At 35.1% G+C, this 26,945-nt stretch overlaps 1 protein-coding gene across 1 annotated transcript in view; it reads right to left on the minus strand.

Moving 5' to 3' along the window:
• The window catches only part of PCDH17 (protocadherin 17), a 94,969-nt gene extending 68,918 nt beyond the window's left edge, over window positions 1-26,051 (minus strand). Inside the window, exon 1 of the mRNA XM_045566962.1 lies at window positions 22,689-26,051. Within this exon, the coding sequence (XP_045422918.1) occupies window positions 22,689-25,253 (2,565 nt within the window). The 5' untranslated portion in view covers window positions 25,254-26,051. The remainder of the gene's footprint in view (window positions 1-22,688) is intronic.
• Window positions 26,052-26,945: the final 894 nt, after the last annotated feature.

The raw sequence follows: 26,945 nt of genomic DNA on the forward strand, positions 1-26,945 counted from the left end.
ATCCTTGACAAGAACAAAGAAAATTGAAATAATCAAAAGGTAAAATGAGTGCTATTTATTATCTATTAAAGCACATAAAAACACAGAATGCTACACATTCCGCTTATATATTTCCTGAATCTTGAATCCCAGGGCCAGCCAAGGTGCCACTGAATGCTAGACGTCCTTTTTCCTTGACAATGGCATAGTATTAGTTCATGTCTTAGGAAAGAAATCAAAACATACTTAAGGATTGCTAACTCCAACATGTTTAATTCACTGGTTCTCTTCATTGTGGTCAGCCTTCTCATCGCACCCCAACCAACACCTAGTCTTCCCTTTTATTCCAGTGGTGGTGGTGGAGCAAGTTTGGAGTTCTTTTTTTTTTTTTTTTCTTCACTTTTTTGCTATCACTCAGCCAGACTTTTTATCTCCGGAGACTTTCCTTGGTATTCTTCCTCCTGTGCTCTTTTTCCATCTCTGTTAAGAATATTGAAGGATTTTCACACTGGAAGGAATAACTAAAACTGGATTCTCTGCAATTCGGCCTCCAGGACTAAGAATTCAAATGTTATATGTGGCCAGTGAAAATTCATTACAATCCTGGCAAATACATTCCTCTAATATTCTCAACATATGAATAGAAAGAGAAAGAGGAAATGGAGGGAGATAACCTGGTGATATTATTTTATTTATTATCTTTACAAATGCTGAGTCTTCTGATAAATACATTTCCTTAAAATCATATTTTGTTAAATTTGAAGAACTTGCTAATAAGCAAAAATAAATTTTTACAAATTGAATTATTTAGGTTCAAACCCATTCTTTGTCTAATTTATTTAGCTATTATGGAAAGCTTTGAAACTATGCTGCATTGAATCTAAATGTATGTTTAAATGTCATTGTGTAAATTCTGCACCGGGATATTTGGAATATGCTATCTTATATTAGGATCTACAAGACAGTATAACTGTATTAATGTTTGTTATTCATTCTTCTCAATTGCTCTAGGAGACACAGTGGAGTTATTGTCCAATTTTTTTTTTAAACAGAGAAACTGCAGCTAAGTGACTTTCATAGGTTTGTCCATCATACAACCAACTCATTACAGAACAATGACACTTCCCAGAGCCTGCCAGCACCAGTCAGTTGCTGTGCTGTCTCTCTGAGATAATGGAGAAAAATAATGAACCATCTCAATATTTTTGGAAATCAGTTGATAAGAAATTAATGTAACTTGCCTTGAAAATACTTCTTAAAATTATTTTTACATACTAAGCAAAAATAAAACTACTATCATCCCTAATAACAAGATGATTCTTTGAAAGAATCTGCACTTCTACCTTTCTATACTTTTATGTTAAATTATTTTAATACACTGAACCTTATATATAACTCTAACAACTAGATTTTCCCTTTGACCAATAACATAAAAAGGTAATCATAGACCATTTATTATTAAACATTCTAATGCATGCAGTATGCTTAACCATACGATTACTTACCATCATTATACTCATATAAATTGTCAAAATAGGCACTTCTGAATACCCACCTTTTAAAGTGCAAAAGAAATTTAAGACAATACATTTATTCAATGGTTTGTAAAATTCCCAAGCAAAAAATAATAACTAATTTAAAAGATGATCCAAATGTATCATAGACTAGAAGTCTGTTATATATTTCATCAATTTATTTTTCACAATACACTAAAATTTAAAACTTTATGAATGCAATGATTTGGGTAAACATAATTTACTAGTCTTCAGACTCAAAATATTACAACATCAATTAGAATATAAAATAGGTTATTATTTAGATAACTGGTTACATTTCACAAATGAATCAACAAGTTTAGCTTCCTATCCAGTTTTATAACAGTTTTTCAAGCCATTACCTTTATAGGTCCATTCTAATTCCTAATAGGAAAAACACAACAAAACAGGAAATTCAAAGTGAAATGGACACATTTCTAATTTTCTCCTTTAACTCTTGATAGGGATAGAGAATTTCTAAATCTTTATAATTACAAACAACAAATCAGTCGACCAGCTAATCAACCAATAACCTTTACAATAATTACTGAATAGTTTGGGTAAATTTTAAAGTCCTCAATCTTTTGTATAGGTTTCTACTAACCCCTTCCCAGAAAAATGATATAAAATTTTAGATTTCTTAAAAAAAATGACCCATTGTATTTGCAGTTCTGGTTTTAAAACAAAATAGTAATTTGAAAAACTAATTATGGAAATTTAGGAGATAATACACAATAATAAAAGATTTATCCTCAGAAATGACTACTACAAAGGAAAAACTATTCCCAAATTTGGGGAAAAATTAATTATTAATCAAATTTATGAGTGCTATATCACTAGAATATTTATCATTTTCTCTCTGAAATACAAGAATAAGTATCACGTTTAAAATGTATGATTCAATGGAAATAGTCTATTTTAGGTGGGCATTTATACCTGAAATTAAAATAAAGCAAAGTGTTTTTACTAGCATTAACATATTTTTAATTAAATATTAGCACTAAATGAAATGAAATATCTCTGCTCTTTACCAGACTGTCACTTAATATCTAATTCAAGCATCTCCAGTTCTTTCTTTGCTTGGAGACTTTACTTCTAAAGATTTTCTCTTTTAGTGAAAGGAGCAATCTTATTTAATAACAATCACTTCGTGACACAATAGGCCTGCATTCTTCTATATCTAGTTTTAAAATAACAATCATTTTGATTTTGTTACAAACTGTTTATAATGTACATGATGCAATTGTTTTACACATGCACACACAGAACACACACAAAAAAAACCTTTAAGAAATATTGTTAACAGTTACTAGGGCCTTACAGCAATGATTGTCTCATTGCTTGTTATCTATTTGCAAAAATAAAGTTTTATTAAAACACAGCCATGTCTATTTATTTATTTACACGTTGTCTATAGCTGTCTTCATGCTTTAGTGACAGAGTGGAGTATTTGTGGCATTTGTGACAAAGACCATTTGGCCCACAGACGCTAAAATATTTACTATCTCGCCCTTAACAGAAAAAGCTATTGACATTAGGCTTAGAAAAATGAAGTCTCGGTTTTTAACCATATACGTAAAATTTTTACTCTGCTCACTCCCATAGATAAAATATTAATGAATAATTTTTACATATGTACCATGCTTAATTTGGTCATACTTCAGAAAAATAAAAACCAAATCATTTTTCTTTCTCTGTGGGATATAGACTTTCCTCACAGGATGTACATTGGAAAGCACCTGGCTGCAAAGTGTTCATTTTTTTAAGTAAATTTCAGTGTTAGGTGATTTGTAGCATGTTTATATCTAATTCCAAACTACTTAAAACTGTGGAAGCAGTACCACCATGGGAACACCTGAAAACAAAATGCGCTTTGACACATGAAGTTTCTGGAAGCATATTACAAATTCCTCTACAGTGTACTTAAGATAAGAGTTTTAAATACGCATTCTTTCCAAGGGACATCGCTCTTCAGCACTTGGTTACAAAGAACTCACTCTTATACCTAGAACTTGCTCCTTTATATCCTATGCTTCCTTACCTATTTTACAGGGTGATCTAGCCACTGTATTGCAACATCTCCAAACATATTATTTCCTTTCAACCTCACCTCTGTGGGTCCATTATAATTATTTCTTTTTTATGGATGGGGAAACTGAGGTCTGTGGAATTTATGAAAGGCAAGCTGGAGGTTCGAATATGAGTAAGTAATATGAACAAGTTTCTTTTGAGTCAAATTTTGTACCCTTTCAAATACTATATAGTATTCATCTATCTTTTGTGTGTATTGTGCTTTCTATGCCATTCTACTTATCATTGTCACATCTATTTTACAGATTTATTATTCTAATAATGCTCCTTACAGTTTCTAATACCAGATCACACACACTGAAATGGCTTTTTTCTACAACTGTTCAGCACTGAATTAAACACAAATAAAAAAATTATGTCTACAGGACTATTTTAATTCAAATCAAAGAATCAAAGCCAGTTCTATGATTAAATCTAAGAATCTATTTAATTAAATAAATTTAATAAATTAAATCTCAGATTAGATCTTTGAGAATCCTCAGCTTCTCTGTAGTATCCTAAATTCAGAAATATCTCTATCACAAGCTAGAAAACCTCTTGCAACTACTGCTGGTCTCCCATTAGAAAGATTCTATGGCGATGTGTTGTACATAGATCACAGAATAGTTTTTAATGTTTAATATGTATAAATCTTAAAAAATTCTCTTCCAAAATGATCTTCAGTCTAGGAACTAAGTTGCAGTACTTCATAGCAGCAACTATTCATGCTATGTAATGTTTGCACACTCTATGGATACCTCAATATGATGAATACATGTCAATCATGAGATTCCAAGTGGTGTAGAAGCAAGAACCCTAAACTCTGAGTCAGATGACATTATTTCTCTGTTCCTAGCTGGCTGTAAACATGTGGGTATCTCTGTACTTCAATTTTCTTATAAGAAAAGAAGTATAAATGAAATCAGATGCAATCAGATGCATCTAAATTTCTAATATTCATTATCTTACAATAATTCTTTTGTAGATGCTTCTCTTAAGTTTCTATATGAGGTGAGTTTTTCTTCCAACATAGTTTCCCTGCATAAAAAGCACAATTTATAAGGAAAACTTAATAACATCTTTCATTTCAGCATTCACTTTGTTAGTTTAAGAAGTTTAAAATATCTGGAAACGAATTTTTGCAAGATAATCTACCAAAAGTTGGTCACTTTTTAAAATTGTCTATTTATAACTAAAACAAAAGTGACCAATCCTAGTTTAGAGAGTACAAAATGGCAATTTCTAATATAATTAATTAGAATTCTAATAAAATTATTTTTTTATAATCATAAGTATTCTGGAATAAAATTCTATTCTTATACAATTGCTAAAATTTAGGCCAGCTGAAATAGTGTTTCTACAGAGAATATGTCTGCGTATCATTACCCTAAAGTTTACTGCACCAGAAAGATTTATGTTATTTTCTCTTAACAGCAATAATAATTATATGTGTTAGTACTTATTCAATACTTAGTGTTGATCATATTCTTTATATGAATAATCACATTTCATCTTTAATTCTTCTAACAGCCCTATGATAGCAAATATTATACTTTATAAAAAAACAGAAAAAGAATAAAAAATACGTTAAGCAACTTGGCATGGACTGAATAGGTAATTTCATTTTTGTTAAACAGGTAATCTTGGGAATAGAATCTTAATATAGAAAAATCTATCAGAGAGTAACTGATTAAACAAATTTTAATATATCCATTGATTGGCCCAGAATTCCACTATTAAGATAATATGAAAATATTTATTGACATGGAAAGATGTCCATGATGTATTGTAATTTTAAGTAAAATGCAATTTAGTACATATAATTTTTGTAAAAATCTAGCTGTGTGTGTGTGTCTGTGCCCATGTGCATGTGTGCATGCATGAAGAAGTAGAAAGATATATAGGTTCACAAACCCTTTGCAAAGCCGTTGCACCCAGACATGTTTTGTAAGCCTAAACTCTTTCATATTTTAGAATGACACTTTGATGTACATGACATGTATTATCCATCCCAGCAGGGACTGGTACAATACCTCAATAGTAAGCATATTAGTATCTCTGCATGAAAACTGTTGGTGTTCACACTAGGTAGAATAAATAAAGATTGTAAATTATCTTAAATTGGGTCAGACCCGAGTCCTTTGGATTTTGTAACTGAAGAGAAAGAATTGTAGATTTATGCAACGAAAGGTTAGCAATAGCTATCTCTGAGTAGTAAACTGTAGGCAATTTAACTTTATAAATGTACCTTTCTCTATTTTCAGTCCACAATTATGTAAATGAGTTCTTACTATATACCAGACACTTTTTTAGGTATTGGGTTTCTTTTTGTAGAATTTTTACAATAAGTAAGAATTCCTCTGAAAATTAGGCAAAAATTATAGTCATTGTTTTGGAAAAAAATGAAAAACTCAGAATCACATAACATATTGGAAAACAACTTGAGATTATTTTAATATAAAAATACATTTTTGCATATCAGAGTTTTGTAGTAGTTGTTTTTCCCAAGAGTAGAGTCTCTTGTTTGTAGAGAAACTATTGACTTGCTAAAAATCAAACAGGAGAGGAGTAAGGGCCCTGCAGTCAAATGTAGGCGATTCATCCCTGGGGGCTGACTACAGATTCCCAGTTCAATGACAGAGTAGTTGAAATCCAAAAGGCACTAGACTAGCAGTGCCTGAATCTCAGCTATGCAGGTCTGGAGGCACACAGTCTCAGTGGAGTAGCTTCATCTCTGGAATATCTGTCATTGAACAAAAAATTCAAGGGTTCCAATATCTCAAATATTTACATCTCAACTGTGCTTTAAGAATTCTTCTTTGCAGTTTACTTAATTCTATGTTTTCTTTATAATTTTGTCACTTTGTTATCGATGCATTCAATACAGTTTTGTAAAAATATAAGACACAAAGTACATAATTTTCATCAAAAGAAATTAAAAAGCAAGAGCTGTTCTCTTCTGTGATAGCATGCTTTCTCCTTCCTTCTTTTCAAAACAGGGAACAAGTTGTCATATACAGCTTGAAAAATAGGTTCTCACCCCCCTACGAAGATGCATAAGCTTATTCAAATAGAGTCAGGTAGTTTATAAAAGCTATACACTTAATATAAAAAAGATAAAGTATGAAACTCTTCCCCTAGTCTAATTTGATTTAAGGATCTTGATATCCTTTTTCTCGGGAGGACAGAATATCACACATATAAAATGGTGCACCCAGTAGCATAGTGCATAAATAGCTCAAGCTGAAAGCATAACAATAAGCTCTTCTTCTATTATTGCAGAACCAATAAATAAGCATAATGAAAATTATGACACATTATTACATTACTTGGTATTGCCTCTATTCATTTAAAAAAAACAGATGAGTGCATTTAAAATAATTTCACGTCAAATGACAGTAAGCTTTGCAATTGAGATGATGCTGAAAGGAATATTTGTAAAGAGCAGATGCATGGTCTTATGTGGCTTATATCAAGATTATGATAGAAGTACAAGGGATCTAAGCAATAACTACTTCACACTAGAATTGTAGTAGCCTAGGACCCAAAACATTTACATTATTCAGTTGTGCTATGTGTTCTCTGATATTACAGAGTCAATAAAAAACAAATTAAAAAGCTTTGGAAAAAGCTTCCCTGTCAATTTGCTTTTGAATGGATTCTCCTTTTTCAGTTTTCCCTGTTGATTTAATATACTAGATTATATTAACAACACTGGCTTGTAAATAAGGAATGTCTGAATCCTATTAATGGAGATATGCTGCCAAAATAATCAGCTTCACACTTAACACATTTCCAAGTATTTGGAAAAGCTGTGAAATGGGATTATAAGGTTAAGCTTTGTACATCTGGCTTATCACTATATAAATATTTCAGAAATTTGATCTCATAGATGAGGAAACACCTGTCTAATCATGACTCTTTTCCAAAGTACATGAACTTCAGTGAGCAGAGCAGTACACAAATGCTGGCAAGAAATTGTGATCAATTTACATAATGTACTTCTTATGTTAGACACATAATTTTATCATACATCACCCTTCTAAGTTAAGACATAAGAAACATCCTATAAAAGATATGTGGTGTCATACTTATGTTGGCAAGAAAATGTTGGGGGGTGCCTCCCAAGATTTTCAAACTCAAAGTACCCAGCCAGGTATGGTGGCTCATGCCTGTAATCCCAGCACGCTGAGAGGCTGAGGTGGGAGGATTGCTTGAACTCAGGAGCTAGATACCAGCCTAAGCAAGAGTGAGACCCTGTCTCTCTAAAGATAGAAAAATCAGCCAGGTGTGGTGGGGTGGTGCACCTGTAGTCCCAGATACTGGGGAGGTTGAGGCAGGAGGATTGATCACTTGAGCCCTGGATTTTGAGGGTGCAGTAAGCTACGACACCATTGCTCTACCGAGGGTGACAGAGTGAGATTCTGTCTAAAAAACAAAACAAAAACAAACAAACAAAAAAAACCCTCAAAGTAACCACCTGAAATAACTTCAATAGTTGCATTCATTTTTTCTTATGTCATGGTATGCAATTTTAACAACGTTGAATGTTGTTAAGTATAAGTCTAGTGTAAAATGGATACAGAGAACAATTAATGAGAGGTAGGAGTCTGTCCATAAAATAACAGTAAAAACTTGAACAATCCCTCTAGTTAATGGAAACCTTAAAAGAAGTTAAACATCAGTTGCTTTTGATCAGATCCAGGATTAAATACCTATGTTGACTCTTTGTCAAATATACATTGGCCCATTAAGCCCACTTTTATTTTTTCCAAATTTTGTTTCAAAAAAGCAATTGGGTTAAAAAGAATGCACTGACTATAGCTCTTATCAAATTACCTTCAAATGGGCAAGTTGAAAACACAGATTTTTGAAACTGTGGTCCAAAATGGCAGCCAAAGGTCAATGAATCAAATTTCCAATTATATTCCTGGGAGCTGATGGGTGCAATGAAACCTGATGATTGAATTTTAAATGCTTTCATGCACCTTTTATCTGTTTCCCAACATGTTGATTCTCCCTTAGTGCTCTAACAAGATAATAGGTTTATTACAACTAACCAACTAAAATGATATCTCCACTTTCTAATTATTTATATTACCTGGGGATATCCGACCAGTGCTCCTTTCCTTCTCTCACCCCTAGAGCCTTTCCATCACCATCCCACACTTGCAACCAACAAAACCCAAACATAATATCATTAAATAACAGATGTTTCCTTGAAGATTTGATTTCTCTCGTTAAATAATGAGTATTTAACACAAATATCAAGTTTAAGTTCACTGAGACTCAATGGGAAATTTCAAATAAAAATAATTTTAAGGAGTTTGTTGACTAAATTTAACTATAAAGTTCCTTTCTTTTTATGATGAACTGATACATTAGCCTACTCTGGCCTACATAGTCGTAACACAGAAAGAAGGTTTACCAAGAGGTTAAAAAACTAACATTCTATTTTTCTGGAGTAGGAAATGGAAGATTTTATCTCCACTATATCTTGCCCGAAGAACAAAAAGAGGGAATCATGTGGAAAAGTTTATTTTATTGCTTTTATACAAAAGAATGCCAACATTTTGCCTCTAAAATATATACTCAAGTCTACATTAAAAGAAAGTGAAGAAGCTTTTTGGCTTTTTATTTTAACTAATAAACAAAATTTTTTTGTCTATTAAATGCATTCTAAAAATGCCAACATACAACAAAAAACAAATTAGCATGCTCTCACTTATATGTGGAGCTAAAAAATCTGATCACAGGAGGTAGAGAGTGGAAAGATAGAGAAGAGAGACTGGGAAGGGTGATAGCGGATAATGGAGAGGACAAAGAGAAGTGAGTTAAAGGGTACAAACATATAGTTAGATAAAAGAAATAAATTCAATGTTTGATAGCAGAGTAGGGTAACTATGGTTTAAAAAAATGTATTGTACTGGGGAGATGGACACTATAAATACCCTGATTTGACCACTACACATTATTTACATGTAACAAAATTTCACATGTATCCCTTAAGTTTGTACAAATAAAACAATAAAGAAACATGCTTACCTTTAGCTTTTAAACCTGTATATGTAAACCCCATATAATAAATACCAGTGTTGAGTCATGTTGTCATAACATGTTCTCAACTCTTGCGTCTAACATTCTTTCTTTGTTAAACACTTCCATTCACTGAATGAAAGCAACACACGATTTATTTTTAAGAAAGCATGCTTTCATTTACCTATTAAGCACGCATATATAAAACCCTCATAATACAAACTAATGCAGACAGAAATGTTTTAATAACACATTCTCAACTGTTGATTTCAACTTTCTATGTTAAACACTTCCATTCATTGAAAGAAAGCAGCACATATTGCATCTTTAAAGAAGCATGTTTACATTTACCTTTTAAAACTGTATATGTAAACTCATCATAAGAAACCTAAATGCTAAAAGAAACATGTAGTAATAACATGTCTCAACTCTTTATTTCAACCTTATTTCTATGTTTAACACTTCCACTCACTGAAATAAAAAAAGCACATATTGCATCTTTAAAGAAGCATGCCTACATTACCTTTTAAACCTGTATGTGTAAACCCATCATCATAAGTACAAATGCTGAAAGAAACATATGTAATAACATTTTCTTAACTCTTGCTTTCAAAAAAATAAAATAAAAAATAAAAATCCCACAGACAATTCTATTTATTCCAAACCATTCCTATATATCTCCACTATGAAAAATGAGCTATATATGAATCCCAGGTCCAAATATTCACATAGTAAAATATTAATCTGGTGATAAACACTACCATGCCTGATCAACATACATATCTGAATTAAACACACACACACACACACACACACACACACACAAGGTATAAATATACAAGGTACCTATGCAGCCTCGTAAAAAGTATATTTTCCACTGGTATGTCACAGAAAAGAGACCAGATGGCAAGAATAAAAATGGTAGAATTAGAACAGGTCAGTATAATACGTAAATAATAATTTATTTCCTTGTCTTTCACTCAATATTATATACTTTGAATGATACTTTTTAAATGTTTTAACAATGTTTCAAAGTTTTTAAGCAAATTATAGATGTTTCAGGTTGAAGTAATGACTAACAAATGCTTGCAAACCAATATATTTGCAAAACATTCAGATTTTTGCCCACATTATTTGGAAGTCACATTTCCAGTAGCTGTCTAGGCTGAACTCTTTAAAGGACAGCATATATGATAGTTTAAGAAAAAATTTACACATTGAGAGAAACAAGTAAAATGCAGACAGATTATGGAATATTACAGGCCCAGTTCCTGGTTGATAGTGTCTGAGAGAATACCTGTTACTAGTATATAGGCCTCTGTGGTTCTTTCTATGACATCCTTAATCTTGATATCCCCTTCATTGGGATTGAGTAGCACTGGTTACTGATGTACCCTTTTCCAAAAATGTCAAATATTTCAAGGTGAATTTACAGACGGATTGGAATAGTAATGTTTAGACAGATGTGTATAGTTTAATCTTTTAAAAAGACTCTCTCTTATCTATGAATGTTGAAAATGAACCCTAAACATTTGAAAATTATATTTCTGTGGTCCTTTCTATTATTTTTTCCTTCACTCTGTATCTCAGCTACTCTGAAAAATGGGGATAATTGAACTTTTAATACAGCTTTAAAATTCATTCTGCTTAAAACCCTCACTCTATCAAGCCTCCTTATTGTTTGATATGGACTTTGCAATTAAACCTTAAAATTCAGGTAATTAGTAAGTCCCAAAATAAGTTAGAATTGGTAAATTATTTCAATTAATAGCTTTTGAAATGATTTATTTATTCACTGAATTAATAATTATAGATTAAACAACTCTGAACATTGTGAATGCATTTCAAATAACAATATTGAAATGGACAACGTACTATTTATGTGAATGTTCAGTTTATGTTTCTTTATTATGTGCATAAAAATTTCATTATCACCTACTCAAGATAGATTCTGAAATGTGGAGAAAAATTTTGTAAGTTAGTTTATTATTATTACATATACCTGACAATTGCCAACAGTGATTTTTTTCATTCTGATTATCACATGGAAGATAGTAGATGCTAAAGTGAGTAAATTTTGAAATTAAATATAACAAATAAAAATAAATGCAATCCTAACAAAAACTGTTTAGGGTTTAATATAATCTCATTTCATTAAAACAATTATATAGAACGTATTTACAATTTATGGTGTATCTCCACAAATGTAAGTATCTTAAAAATTAACTAAAATATAGAAGATAGACAAAATGATTATTATATTAAATTCTTAACAACTTACTAGGGTTGAATGATTCTTGAAGTCTTAACAAACAGACATAAGAATTGGATCATTTCAATACCGTACACAACATATCAAGATAGAAAGACATGCTATAATCAACATTATTTGCTCTCATTGTACTGTATATATATGCATGTGTGTATATATTTTATATATATTATATATGTTTATGTATATACTATAAACAGATACCATGAGAGCTTGAGGTGCATAATTGTGAACTTTGATCACCCGTTTTTCTAAACTTGTAATATTATCAATAGAATTATATAGAAATTTTCATTGTGGTAATTATAATACAGAGGTGGTAACTATAAATATTTCAAAGTGTAAAAATATGCCACATTCAAATAAGTTATTAACCAGCAGACCAATATTTTAGCATATTTGTATTAATGTCGTAGACTTTTATCTTAGTCATCTCTAGGTTTGAATCTAAACTGAAGCCTATATATGACGGGTAATTATTGGAAATTAATTAACTATAGAAGTCTCAATTTCTTCACAAAGAATTCATATTTTTTAAAGTGCCTGCTATGTATCAGAAACTATGCTAATTTCCCGCAACTATAGTTGACAGACAAAATGGACCATGGATGTGGCCGTCTTCAATTATTTTCCTACCTAGACTTCTTTGAGACAAAGTAACTTTATGTTACTAATAAAGAGTTAAAACATTGATCCAGGGGGTTAACACTGTTCAGACTTAATATCATTCATTATTTTGCATGTAGATCAATTAGATCTTCATTAAGAACAGAATACACACAACAATAACAACAAAAAGAAATGAATGAAAATTAGTAAGGAGTTAAATCACCTGTTAGCCATCAGTCTTAATCTTTTTATTACTCTTTAAAATCCTTAGGCATCATGTAGCTTTGGGATCAAACATAGACTAAAAATATTTCCATAGCTTCTGCCAGATTAGATATTATTTTACCACACTTTTCTTTTTACCTGCTAGTCTAAGCCCTGCTTTCTCTATATTGCCAAATAGTCTTGCTGTCTTTTACTTCAAACTTAACCAGGCAACAGAGGAGAGTGATGAAAATATCCACACTTTCGCAGAGATGTTACATGCCAACTTTTCACCTACGGCAAAATTTGATGGCTGATTTGTGGATCTTTATTTCTAGAGTTTTACTATGGAAACACAGACATAACCTTTAACCAGAGCAAACAGAGTCACTCTAATAAGCAGGCAACACCAAACCTAAAAATGCACGAGGAACAGAAAGATCCTGGCAGGAATTAATCTGCCATTTTCACACATCTGCCCAAGGGAGGTATTGTAATTGCAAAAATTTACTCTAAGACTGCTGAGACTCTTAGTAATTATGTTTCTTTTTTTTAATAGAAATAGCCACAGGTGGTAACAAATTGGGTTTTGAGATGGGGAACTGGGCATGTATTCTAACCCAAATTACTATGTAATTGTCTTGATTATAAAAAATCATGGAAAGTCTATTGCTCAAAATCAGAAGGAAAAAAAGTATCCTTAAATGTATTCTTTGTCTTTTTTATCTCCACTTGGGGATATTGCTTCATTTGTCGGTACTGGCACGTTTGATGTCAGGGCCACACTATAGATGGAATAAGCTTTTGCCAGTGACCCTTAGAAATTCCTGTGTGGGGGAATTGTTTAATAGGATAGTTTTCTTATTTCCATCATTATTATCTAGGGATTAATAGTAGCTTCACTCAGAAGGTCAGGATCAGGAAACTTAGCTAATAATTATGACTCCTGCATCTGCCAACACTGAAAGTGAAAGGTTATAGACTTTTTCTTCAAGCTATGCTTTGATATTGAAATGTTTACCGTTTTTCATATATATATATGCTCTCAATACTCCTGTATCTTGCTCTACACTTAGGTACGTGCAGCAGCATCAAAATATTTTCATGTTTTCTGAAATTATAAATACATTTCATGCCTACTGTGCCAATTAACAGTCAATGCATATCTACAAATGTTCTTTTTAATCAAGAATTTCTGATTTAATCAACCAAGATGACAATACAAGATAAGGCATTGGCTTAAAACAAAAAGAAAGAAAAAATTTATTAATGTAGCACAAGGTCATGCAAAGCTTCAAATAATAATAAAAGTGAAGCAAACAATCAAGTGTCTTGCCTTGACACTATGTGAAGGTAAGTTTGTATGTAATTCTTAACTTTGCCATAATGAAAATGATAATAAAGATAGATAATTGACTTATATTTTTGTATGACCAATAAATGCTCTTATTCACATCTTAATGTAATAAATTTATTTGAGATATACTATTTTAAAATAGATACAAAACTGAAAAAACAAAATAGAAAGCAAGAATTCCATGTCTGAGAAGACATTATAATAGAATTAACCAATATTTAGATCATATTCTGGTTTGTTTTTGTTTCTGTTTTGATGACAGAACTATGGAAATCAAAGTAAATTATTTTAACATTGTTTAGAAAGTTAGTATGACTAATAGCTTATATAAAGATGTATCATTAAGCACTTAGGTTTGAGGTGGTAAATATCTTCTATTGAAACTAATCCCGTCCTTTTCCAAAATACTGAAATGATAACATTTTATTCTTACTAAATTTTGTTAAGAATTTAAGCATATTATTTCTCAAATATTCTAATTTCTTGCTTTTATTTTATTTACTGAAATGAGGACATCAGTAAAAACCACACAATGCCACTTTGCACATGTGGTTAGTTCTCATGATAATCAAAGGTGAATTGCTTTATAAATTCAGTTCTGCATATGCAATTGCTCTGCTACTGTGAAAGAATAGCAAAAATATATCAAGTATTCAGTCATAAAATTACCTCAGTATACTCATAAAATATGTAGCATGAAAAATAAAATGAAAAGCTTTTAGAAGAGGTATTTATAATGGGGACTGTGATTTAACAAATAATGTTGTATATTAAGGTGAAAACTAGTTTTAGGCTTTCGAAACTGATGGAAATGTTTGTTCTGCAAATACAAATTTAAGAATTTACCTAAGACATTAATAGTCTAAAATTGAATTATACAACAGAAAAGATATTTGACCCCCTCAACCATTTCTGCCTATAATAAAATACCTGTTGCATTTTCATTTTATAAAAGCAAACTGTTGGAATTTAGGGTATAACTTAATACTTTCATGTATATATTTCAATTTGAGTTTTATTGAATTGGGGAACATGAAAATTCTATGTATAAGTATAATCAAATCATTGCTTAGCAATATTTATTAAGAATTCAGGGAGAAATATTATAAAGAAGCATATCAATTTATGATTCGTGCCTAAATTACATTTTTTAAAGTTATCACCAAAAAAAGCTGAAGAAAATATAACTAAAGAACCGTAAGTCATTGGAAAGAAAATACTTATTAAAAACATTGGATGTTAAATCTGTTATTTTAAAGCATATATGCTATCAAAATCTTTAGAATCTTTCAGTATATAGAATCATTACCTATATTGTATACTAATATAATTTACAAACATGTAACCAATGTTTCTTATAACAGTATATATCTACACAATAATTATGAATGTATAGCTTTGAAACTTGAAATTGATTTTTAATGCTCTAGCTTTCAAACTCTACAAAGGCTGCTTTTAGCTGATAAAGAGAGTAAACAAGAAATTGCCCTTTAAGTGGTTCCTTTAATGTGTTCCACTAATTAAAAATCAATCAAAAACATTACAAGTTTAAAAAATATTAAATATTGTTCAGACAGGGTACATTTCAGTGCCAAACAGATGCTTACAAGATTATATTTATCTTTAACTTGCTCATTTTTCATAGAACATAAATATGATTCATGACTATTTTAGTAAATAGAAACGAAGAAAATAAGATAATACAAGTCTTCAAATATTTCAAAATGACTGAAATAAATTTATTTCTAATACCATTAAATTATTTTAATATATTCCATTCCTCTAATCAGACCAAAGTCTATTTATGTAGATTAGTTACATCTAAGAGTGTCATTTATCCAACCTGTATTTATCCTTTGATCACAAAGCTTGTTAACTTAAATGGTCTTTTATTGTTATGATTCGTTTTCCCATAATTATGCTGTTTAACTGTCTTATTTTTTTTGAATAAATATATGCAAACGTGCCAATCATATTCAGCACAGTTATGCTAGATGCTCAATGAACTGTAAGAACCATTTCACTACAATAAAACTGCCTGGAATAGATCCAGGGCAAGGCCTACAAATACCAGTAATCAGAATGTCACTAGGACCAGAACAGGCAAATAGAAGTGTGTCACATGTATATCAATAGATTCTCTCAAACACTGTCTGAAACCAATTTTATAGTCTATCACTGGAAGAATGTGGTGCATACAAGTGAAAGATGCCACCCACACAGCCACAATTTTGCATCTGGATTTTTTTACTGGTCTTTTTTTGCTTTACCTTAAAAATATTGACCATAATATTTTCTTCAGTAGCAAGGAAGCAGGAGCATCTTTCTGCTTAGTCACATCAGGGATGTTGATGTCATTAAGGACTTCTTTATTATAGATAATTTATTTCAGAAGACCAAAGGATAGCAATATATCACTGTCAAACCTACTGGTGAAAGCTTATGACTAACTGTAAAATACTGTATGCCATTGAAGGAAATTCTTGTCAAAGTCTCCTTTACTAAAACAGGTTGACAATAGATTAGTGTAGGTCTGATGAACTTGAAAAGTAGGTGGGTGGCAGAAGTCACACTATCTTCAAAATGATAACCAAAATGAACTTTGTGCTATTCTCTAACAAATATACATTGTTTGAAGGAATTTAACAAAAAAAAATCCCTTCCCTAATGGCTTTACTAAAATATGACTTTACGATAACGCCCTCTGGGATTTATTAAACAGAACTATCACTGAAGGGAATACCTTCTAGAGCAATGACTAATATCATAATTAGCGGGTGCATTTGTAAGAATTTACTCACTATTGGAGTGTATTGCAAGACTCCTCCACCATTAGGGAGTTAAGTTTTACTTCCTTACTGGCATGAGCCCAGTTATGGTGGCTTCTCCTTTCTCCTGCTGTTGTTTCATCATCAAGCTCAGAGTATATATATATATATATATACATATATATATATATATATATATATATATATATTCTCACAATGCTTCCCACTCTCCTAACAGCCTCCAGAAAGAATTAGAAATTTGGATTAGATTTTTTTTTCTTTTAATCTTCATAGGCTCCAACCTATTTCTCACTGAAGGCCAGTTGTTCTTTAACTCCTTTTCTCTAGAGTGACTGGCCATGTCTCAAGAAATTTCAAACTGTTTGAAACTTTAAAACAGTAAACTCATCAAGTTTTAACTTATTTTCAAAGAAAAATAAAAGTCTGAGTCATTCCTTAAAAGGAGGAATATTGCTTTTGAACTAAAATGTATAAAAATGGGCTAATATTTGTACTTGAGCAAGTATTTACATCCATTATACTGAAAATATAAAGACATATTTATACACATACTTAATTTTGTCAAAAACTTTTATTTTTCATATTTTAATAAATATAGGCATAGCCAACTGCAATACATGCATGTAAGCCTTTATACATCTTTAAAAAATATAAAATATTCTGCTTAATTTATGTCTTTTATTTTATAGACATATTTCTATTGTATTATATTACATAAGCAGCACTGACAGTAAAAAATATGAAAACTGAAACCTGAGAATAGTACTGAAACATGATAAAGTATAAATGTTATATCATTAAATAGTATTAAATAATTATCTGAAGATTTTTGAAGATTTTTCCTTTTAAAATAGGTATATTTCTTAGTTCTTTAATAGAGATAATATCTGAGATTGTTTTAAGAATAATTTATTTTAATCTAACATATAAAAGGTATATCTATGCGCTTTAAAAAAGTGTATAATACATATGTAGCATCAAAGTCTGTAAAATTTGTGTGTGTGTGTGTGTGTGTGTGTGTGTTTTCCATGGCTTAAACGATATAGTCAAAGGTGGTAATGTTAACTTAGAAAATGTAAATTTTTTCTTCACCAAAAAGTATTCAAGTAGTTGAGATAAGAATTTTAGGGCATAGTTTTTCTATGATCTGATATCTTTTCCTGATCACACACAGCCTTAAATAACATGAAGATGCCAGGACTAAAATTCCAAAATCCTTGGCATACATTTATATATGATAATATTTATTGAAATTATAGAACTCATACAACTCAAGTAACATTTAAAATTATCTTACTCCTACAGTTTTAAAAGCCTTAAGGACTATCATCTCAATGTAAGTATGATGAAATATTAGCCGGCATTTTAGAAATTCTATTGAAAACTAAAAGCTAATGGATAAAGAAAGTGTTACCTTATGAAGAGTTATCAACTAATATTAAAAATAATATTCTGTGGTTTCTAGCTCATATAGTCAAAAATTACACTTTTTTATTTTAATTATTGTGAAATAGAGAAAGGCACAAAGATTTATGTTGGAGCTGAAATTTTCATACATGCACAGAAAACTAAGAATAAAAGTAACAATATAACAAAAATAATAATAATGTTGAGATTTGGGGGATCTAAACCCTTCTCTAAGGAAACTCCAAACACCTAACGGCTGATTATATTTTAAATTAAGTTTATTTACTTTATTTGTACTACTTTTAGTGCATGATAAAACAGAAAAAAAGTAATGATTGTGTACTCATGTTAATCTGAAGTAGAAATTACTCTTTCTATCTTTTCAAAATCTTTAAGAAAAAAGACAAGTAGACAAAACACTCCTAGAGGCATGCAATAAAAAAGAGACATTCTTTTTTTACTCAGCCAACCCTAACTCCTATAAATAGAGATGTATATACAGTTTATGGAAACTAAGGCATATAATAATCAAACAATGCTATCTTAGAATAAAAATCACAGCAAAATATCTCCAAAATTATAAATGATGAAAGACATTCTAAACATACTTTGTGTTTGTTACTGAAATCATTAATATGCTACAGTATGAAGTTTTGAAGATCAAGATCTTGGGAACTCATCTGAATGAGTCTCTGTAGTCAGAAGCATCTTGTACTAAAACAAAGTGGGAATAAAGGCAGACAGGTGATAATGTTGCTATTAAAGACAGACTTTTCTTTTATCGCTTGATTTGGAAATACTGAGTTTGCTGTTTACACTATGATAATTTAGTCCTCTACATTTCAATCTCATTTTTATATATTTGGATTGGCTCTAGGCCTTTACCATATGCTTAATTCCCTGTTATTAAAAAGTCCATGCACATCTATCAGAAGGATTTTATCTTCCCAGCATGAAGATTCTAAAGTCGGCTCTAACCTGAATCATTTGAAATTGATCTACAAAACACTGAGTAAGAATGTATTCCTTTTCAAGATTTATTTCAGTAGATCTTATTCTGCTGGCTCAATATATTTTATTCTATGAGAGCACATTAAAGTGACTTGTCGTAGTGCTACAAAAAAAAAATATGTAAACACATTTCACTAGTGCATTGAAACAAAACTGGAAACTCTCTTATCAGTGAAAAGTCTCCAGTCTCCTCTCCTCTTCTCAAGGAGGCCTGTTGAAAACACCTGTTGAGAAGTCACCCTGATACTTAACAACTAATTCTTGAGAAGCCATCATTGGCAGTTATTATTGAAAATTAGTAATGATCTCTGCTTGACTTTAGATTTCATATTAGTACATGAAATAATTCACATGGAAATTTCTCCTATGAAAAATGCCTTTATAAATTTATATAACAATCTATTTTCCTTACCTACCACAAACTCTATGTTCCTATTCTTCAAAATTAGTTTTATAACTATAAAGTAACTATTTAATTATAATTATGATGTATTATGATACATACTATTATGAATACTTTAGTCATTAATCTATTATTAAAAGAGACTGACTTTGTCTGAAAAACTTGAAAAAAACCTGAAATAAAATCTCTTCTCACAAACCATTATTTCTACACCAGCTTATGTATCCATATACAGTAAAAATACTCCTGTGCCCCAAAAGAACCTGCAAACATCAATGTTAACATTTTAGACCTTGTGAAGCATACAAAATACCTTGATACTTAAATCTTAACTTTAGCTGTAATGTGAACCTTATAAATCATGACATTCCTAAATTTCATATTACCACACTGTATCAGTGTATCTCAACACAATTATAAATTTCTTTTCATTCTCTTAATACAAATACACTGTGCACCTTCTAAACAGCACACATATGGTGGAAAATAAAGATGAACCAGATCTCGTGGCAGTTAGTACAAGTGCACTCTGTGGATTAAAATTCTACCTTTAGAAACACATGTGAGATTAAAAGTGTGTTTCTTTAGCAGGCTGTTTTACATATATACACTAATAAAAGCACTTGAAACAAAATTATGGGATACCTAAATGCTTTAATTCATGCATGTCACTTTAGCACAACGTGTTTGCAGTACACTAGTTAAAAAAAGTCATTGTAGTTAATTTACTCTGTTCTCCATAATCAGTAATGAGATAAACCTGTTACATTTTAAAGATATTAACATATTAAGAACTTACAAAGCATCCCTTAGACGATTGCAAAATGTCAATAGAAAAAAAAAGCCTATTTTAACAGTTTATGTTGAGGATATTTCTAGGATAGAAGCAATACAGGAAATTGAATTACTTTGAAAAAAATTTCAAGGACTTAAAATTAAAGCTCCTTTTGTGTCTTTATATTATAGGTTAAAATTCTAGAAGAAAGGCAATGGTGAGGAAATTTGTCCTTTGTTTTCCGCTTAAATTGTGTTTGTGTGTGTGCGTTTGCTTTGGCTTAAGTTTTACTGCTAATGGGAAGAATCATCATCATCCTCCACCTTCTCCTTAAGCAATGACCAGCTTCAAGGACAGCATGGTGTAAATATAGCACAGGGATCACTGTCCCTCAAAACCTTCTAAATATGTTAATTCAATACAGTTCCTCACTAGTCTGCCCAAGGAATCAGGTTAGCTGAAAATTCTACAGCACCAACTTCATTTTTACTGGAAATTAAATGAAAATACAATTCATAGCACTTGAAGGGGAAGATTAAGCATTAACCCTCTGCGAAATATTTATAATTGTCAATGGTAAAAATATAAGAAAGTTATATAACATATGTATTTATAAAATGACTACAGCAGATCTATAAATATATATTTTAGCATATATTCCTTTAAAGATATACCAATTATCATTAATGCCACTTTTACAAACTCACAGAAAGACTTTCATAGAAACCACACCTTTTTAAATTGGAAACTTCTTTTTCAGTTTTATATAGACCTCAAAAAAATCATGATTATTGATGTTCAGTAAACACTATAAAAAGTGGGATTAAATATTACAATTGATACTTTAGTATTCAGTAGCATCAATTATGAGTTTGTTTTATAAGGACATTATGCCATTATAGGAAAATATGTTTTGCTAAGTATTAGTATTCGGTACACTTGTTATGTTAGAAAGGATAATATGAAATTTTACTATTCCATTTTAACAATAAAAACATTACTGAGTCAAGTGTCATTAAAAAGTTATTTGCTTTTCAAGCATAAAATTATAAACAAATTATTTTCATTTGCACTAAACTAATCTTCCTCCTGAAGTGTCACTTTTAGTTAAGCTCAATTTTGAATTTCACATACTGCTCAACCAAAGTAATTTGTAGCAACACATATTGATAATAAGCAAGAATTAAGTTTTTGCAACACAACTCAATAGTGGTTAAAAGAAACTAGACAGTGACTAGACACAGTACGGTTACCTGCTATTGTTAGAATCTGTATACAGGCTGGGTTAGTTTTGTCATGTCATCAATAACTTTGAATCATACTAACATATGTTAAATATAGCTATAGAGAATATACACAGTATGCAAACTAAATGCACCCTGGAATTCTTTTTGGCACATCAGGTGCCTTCAGTGCAACTTTGCCTCCTGTTTTAAATACCACAAAATGAGCTTGTGACCCTCTGGTATACTCTTTTCATTCCTCAGTGACTCCAAGAAATAGATTGGGATAATCATGGGACAAATACAAACAAATACAAACTTTTCATAAGTGGTCATTAGCCAGAGTCTACATTTACTCAAACTTTTGAAAGTGCTTCAGAGTATTACATTTCAAAATCTTCACCTCCACTAATGCATTATGCTGCAGTTTCAGCTGAAGAATAAATGAGACTTATGTCCTTTAAAATACTTTTTAAATATAAAACTGACTTTTTGAGACGTGAAAACTTAGTTCAAATTGATTCAAGCTCTGGAATTCTTACTGGTTGCTACTTTGTACTTCAATAAGTTAACTTCTTCATATGTGGGCATACATTTCTTTCATTTTGGGTATCAATTTTTTTAAATGGAATTAAAATCTTTTTAAGAGAATTAGCTAAAACAATCTTTTTTTCCTACTCTGGGAATCCTTTGTTATGGAAAGAAATCTAAAGCAACAAATAAAAATTAAATAAAATAAACTATGAATACTGAATACTGCTAACATTTTTAAACCTGTAAAAATAAACTTTAAAATGCAACAGAAGTAGGACATTTACATCTTGTAGATTTTAGACTATTTGAGGGTTATGTGTAGAGTATGATGTACACACAGTGTCAAAAGTCTAAACCATTTTCATTTAATTTTTTTCCCCTTTCACTGATGCTGGCAGTGTGGCTTGTCCTTGTACCAGCGGTTTCAGGACAGCTCCAAAACCAGCAATAAAGTGAAGTCCCAGTTATGCTAAAAGTCTCCTACCTGAATTATGGACATCCGAGTGGCGGGGGTCTCGCTTGCATTAGTCCCTTGTCCGGTGAAGCTGGTGTGGCAGCCCGCGTGCCCCTGAGGGACAGTCAGGTTGTTGGAGGCTGGTTTGAGATACATCACCTCCGACCGGGGCGAGCTGAGGGGCAGGCGGGTCTGGTAGTCGAAGTACATAGGGGAGGTGGCCAGGGAGGGGCTGCTCACCACGTTCATGACGTTCATGGCATTCCTCTCCTCGACCTCGCTCTGCACCAGCATGATATCATTTTTGTTGATCTTCTTCTTCTTGCCTTTGCCCCCTCCTAGCTGTGGGTGGCTGTACTCGGCGATGCGGCAGTTGTAAGTGCGGATCTCCTTGTTCTCGCGCTTGCACTTGACGGCGATGGTGATCATGGCCGCTAGGAGGATGATAGAGATAGTGCTCAGGGTCACAATGAGCGGCAGCGACATGTCCCAGTGGTGCTGCTCGCCATTCACCCGGGGTACCCCCTCGGGCAGGGAGCCGCTCACCGAGCGGATGATGAGCTTGGCCACTGCGGACAGGGTGGGCTTGCCGTGGTCGGTCACCTTTACCACCAGCTCCACTACCGGCGTCACGTCCTCCCAGAAGGGATGCAGCGTGCGGATCTCGCCGCTGGATGGATCAATCTCAAACAGGTGGTCGTCGTTGCCGTCCACGATCTCGTAGGTGAGGCGCCCGCTCTCGCCAAAGTCGCTGTCGAGCGCGCGCACGGTGCTTACCAGGTAGCCCAGGCCGGCATTACGGGGCACCTGCAGCTCAGCGGTGTCGTTCTGCAGTGTAGGAAGCACGATCACCGGCGCGTTGTCATTCACGTCCAGCACTGTCACCCTCACAGTGGCGTTGCTCTCCAAGTGCGCGGGCGCCCCCGAGTCCTTAGCAAGCACCTTGAACTCAAAAGCCTTGGTCTGCTCGTAGTTAAAGGAGCGCAAGGCGTATATGGCCCCATTAGTGGGGTTCACAGACACATAGGTGTAGATGGACACGTCGCCGATGTGAGAGGGCAGAATGGAATAGGATACAGTACCATTTTGGCCCAGATCGGGGTCTTGGGCGAGCACTGAACCCAGGTACTCTCCTGGGATGTTGTTCTCATGCACCTGAAGCACGTAGAGCCCTTTGGTGAACCGAGGCGGGTTGTCATTCTCGTCCAGAATCTTGACCGCAAACGACTTGGTGGAGTTGAGCGGAGGGGAGCCCCCGTCCCGCGCCACGATTGTCACATTGTATTCGTCCTGTGTCTCGCGGTCCAGCGGGCGGTCAGTCACCACCGTGTAGAAGTTGTCATAGTTCTCCTCAAGCTTGAAAGGGACGGAACCCCCGGGCCCTCCCAGGCCCCCGCCGCCGCCGGTCCCTCCTCCCCCCAGGACCCGACACTGCAGCTGCCCGTTCTTGCCCGAGTCTCGGTCAGTGACCCGCACCAGGGCGATGACTGTGCCGGGAGGGGCGGCCTCGCTCAGCGCCCCCTGGCGCACGGAGACGAAACCAATGGACGGCGCGTTGTCGTTGCGGTCGATGAGTTTGACAGTGACCTTGCAGTGGGCTGGGATAGGGTTAGGCCCCAGGTCTCGGGCCTGCACGTCAATCTCCAGCATCCCATTTTCCTCATAGTCCAGGTTGCCTTTAACACGGATTAGGCCGGTCTTGGGGTCAATGGAGAAGAGCTCCCGCACGCGGTCGGGCACGTAGCTGCTGAAGGAGTAGAGCACTTCACCGTTGGGACCCTCGTCAGCGTCAGTGGCGTTCAGATCAATGACCACGGTGCCCAGGGGGGCGTTCTCGGGCAGTTCTACCAGGTAGGAGGGTGCCTCGAAGACCGGGCTGTTGTCGTTAGAGTCAATCACCTTCACGTTGATCTGCACAGTGGCAGAGCGTGGCGGCTCACCGCCATCCAGGGCAGTCAGTACAAGCGTGTGGTGGTTCTGTTGCTCGCGGTCCAGTGGCTTCTGTATGACTAGTTCTGGGAACTTCGTGCCGTCTCCGCGGGACTTGACATCCAGCGCAAAGAGACCATGGTCGTCGCGCGTGAGCAGATAGGTGCGGAGCCCGTTCTCTCCGGCGTCTGGGTCATGTGCGCTGGTGAGGGGGAAGCGGGTGCCAGGGGCCGCATTTTCCGAGATGTCCATTTCGATCTGGTCGGAGGGGAAGGAGGGCGCATTGTCGTTGATGTCCTGGATCTCTACCTTGATCATGCAGATCTCCTTGTCGTTGGCGAACACCTCGAGGGATAGCTGGCACTTGGCGTTGTGGCGGCACAAGGATTCGCGGTCAATGCGCTGCTTGGTGTAGAGGAGCCCGCTGTCTGCGTCCACGTCCAGCAGGTGCGGCGCCGAATTCTCCAGCACCCGGTAGCTACCCGACTTGCTGCGCCCGCCGCCGCCCCGCTCAGCAGGCGGAAGCCCTGGCTGCAGTCGAGCATCCTTGCCAATGTTACCGATCACCGTGCCGGCCCCTTGCTCCTCCGGCACGGAGTAGTTGAGGTTTTTGAGAGTCAGGGCAGGGGCCCATAGAAGAAAGCAGCAACAGATGGAAAGGTACATCCCAGACCGGTGGGGCGGAGGCAGGAGCAGCCGGACTGGAGGGGCGAGCGAGTGAGTGCGCGCCAGCCTGGGGCCCCGGCGCAGCGTGCGCGCAAGATGCAAGCCACAAGTCTGTGGGTCCTTCCTTCCCTCCGCACTCGGGCTGCAGCACCAGGCAGTCTCTCTTTATTCCGCTCAAGTTCCCCGAACCTGTTGATCTACAGCATCCGCACTGGGCGACAAGATGAGGTGCAGCGGAGCTGCAGGGGCTCGGAGCAAGGCGGCGGCTCCCTGCGGCTGGGGGCGAGCCCGCGGTTTTGTCTCTCTCGCCTGGACTTGAGGAGGCTCAAACTTGAGTGATGAGACTGGCGATAAGAAGGAAATCACGTCTGGGAGGGATGATAATGAGCTAAAGAATCGGTAGGTTTTCCTCACTCCCGCTAGGGTGCTGCAAATCCACTCCTGCCCGGAGCCTCCGGAATACTCTTCACATCGAGTGGGGGAGGGTGCGGGGAGGTGTGTCTCCAGGCAGATCCGAAAGTGAAATCCTTACTTGCTACTCTTCTTCCGTGATGAAATCGATGGGGATGAAGAGCAATGAACAGAGTCACAGATATATTTTGAAGCTTCTTCGGCACACCGTGAAATGTCTGCTTGCCGCGCGGGCTAGTCCGTTTTCAGGCAGTGTTTTGCTGCATTTAGAGATCTAATCTCGCATTGCTGGCTGAGGCAGAGGCGGCGGCGGACTGCATCTACCAGCCAAGCGTATTTTTTTTTCTCTCTCTCTCTCTCCTTTCCGAGCAGCCAAAGGGAGGGAGGAAATGCAGCGTAAAGAACTAGTGTCCCGATTTGTAGTTTCCTCTCCCCACCAGGCTCCTCCCTCTCTTCCTCGGAAAAGGCTCTCCCCCGAAATCAAGAAAGCCACAGCCTGATCAGCATTTGCTGTGTGAGTCTGTTGGGAGGGGAAAAATACATAGATATATCTTCGCCTCTATTCGTAGAACACACTGCGATTTCTCTACGCCAAACCAGTAGCCACCGCTACCATCCCATCCTCTCCCCGTGAGCAAGGACTTCTCTCCATGCAGTTTAATTCCAGTTTGCTTTTCTTCCCAGGCGAAAGGAAATCAACAGGCAACTCATGGTTGGACGTGCAGATTTGAAGGGGGAGGAGGAGGCGGAATAAAAAGGAACGGGGAGCCACCCCACAGTCTTCGCACACACACTCTCCCTGTCTCTCGCTCGAAGGGAAACAGTCTCTGCATTCACAGGGCTGGGCTGTCAAGTGCCTCTCTTTTCTTTCTATTCATCATCTCCTTCCAGTAGCCCTGCCTCCCAGTCCTCTTCATCTGGAAAGGAAAACCTTGGCGAGAAATAAAAGTGGTGAATATTTGAAGCAAATAAAGTGCGGGTTTTTTTCCCCCCTTCAATTTTTTTTTATAGTAGGAGGAGTGGGCTGGATGAAAGAAACATATCAAGGTTTGGCCTGATGCATTCTGCAGTCTCGCTCTCACTCAGTCTCTCTGGGCGACTCGGGGAGGGCAGGGGGTGAGGAGATGTGGCCGCCGCGGTTCAGCCGGGGGCGTCCACCCCGGGGATACCTCCGAGCGGATGTTAGGCACAGGTCTGTCTACACGTTATTTCGGGTTCTCGAGACGCCTCGACATACGGGAATGACACATCCAGAAATGCAGGTGTTCCGATCTGCGGGAT

Source organism: Lemur catta, chromosome 13, assembly GCF_020740605.2.
Source record: "Lemur catta isolate mLemCat1 chromosome 13, mLemCat1.pri, whole genome shotgun sequence".
Lineage (NCBI taxonomy): Eukaryota > Metazoa > Chordata > Mammalia > Primates > Lemuridae > Lemur > Lemur catta.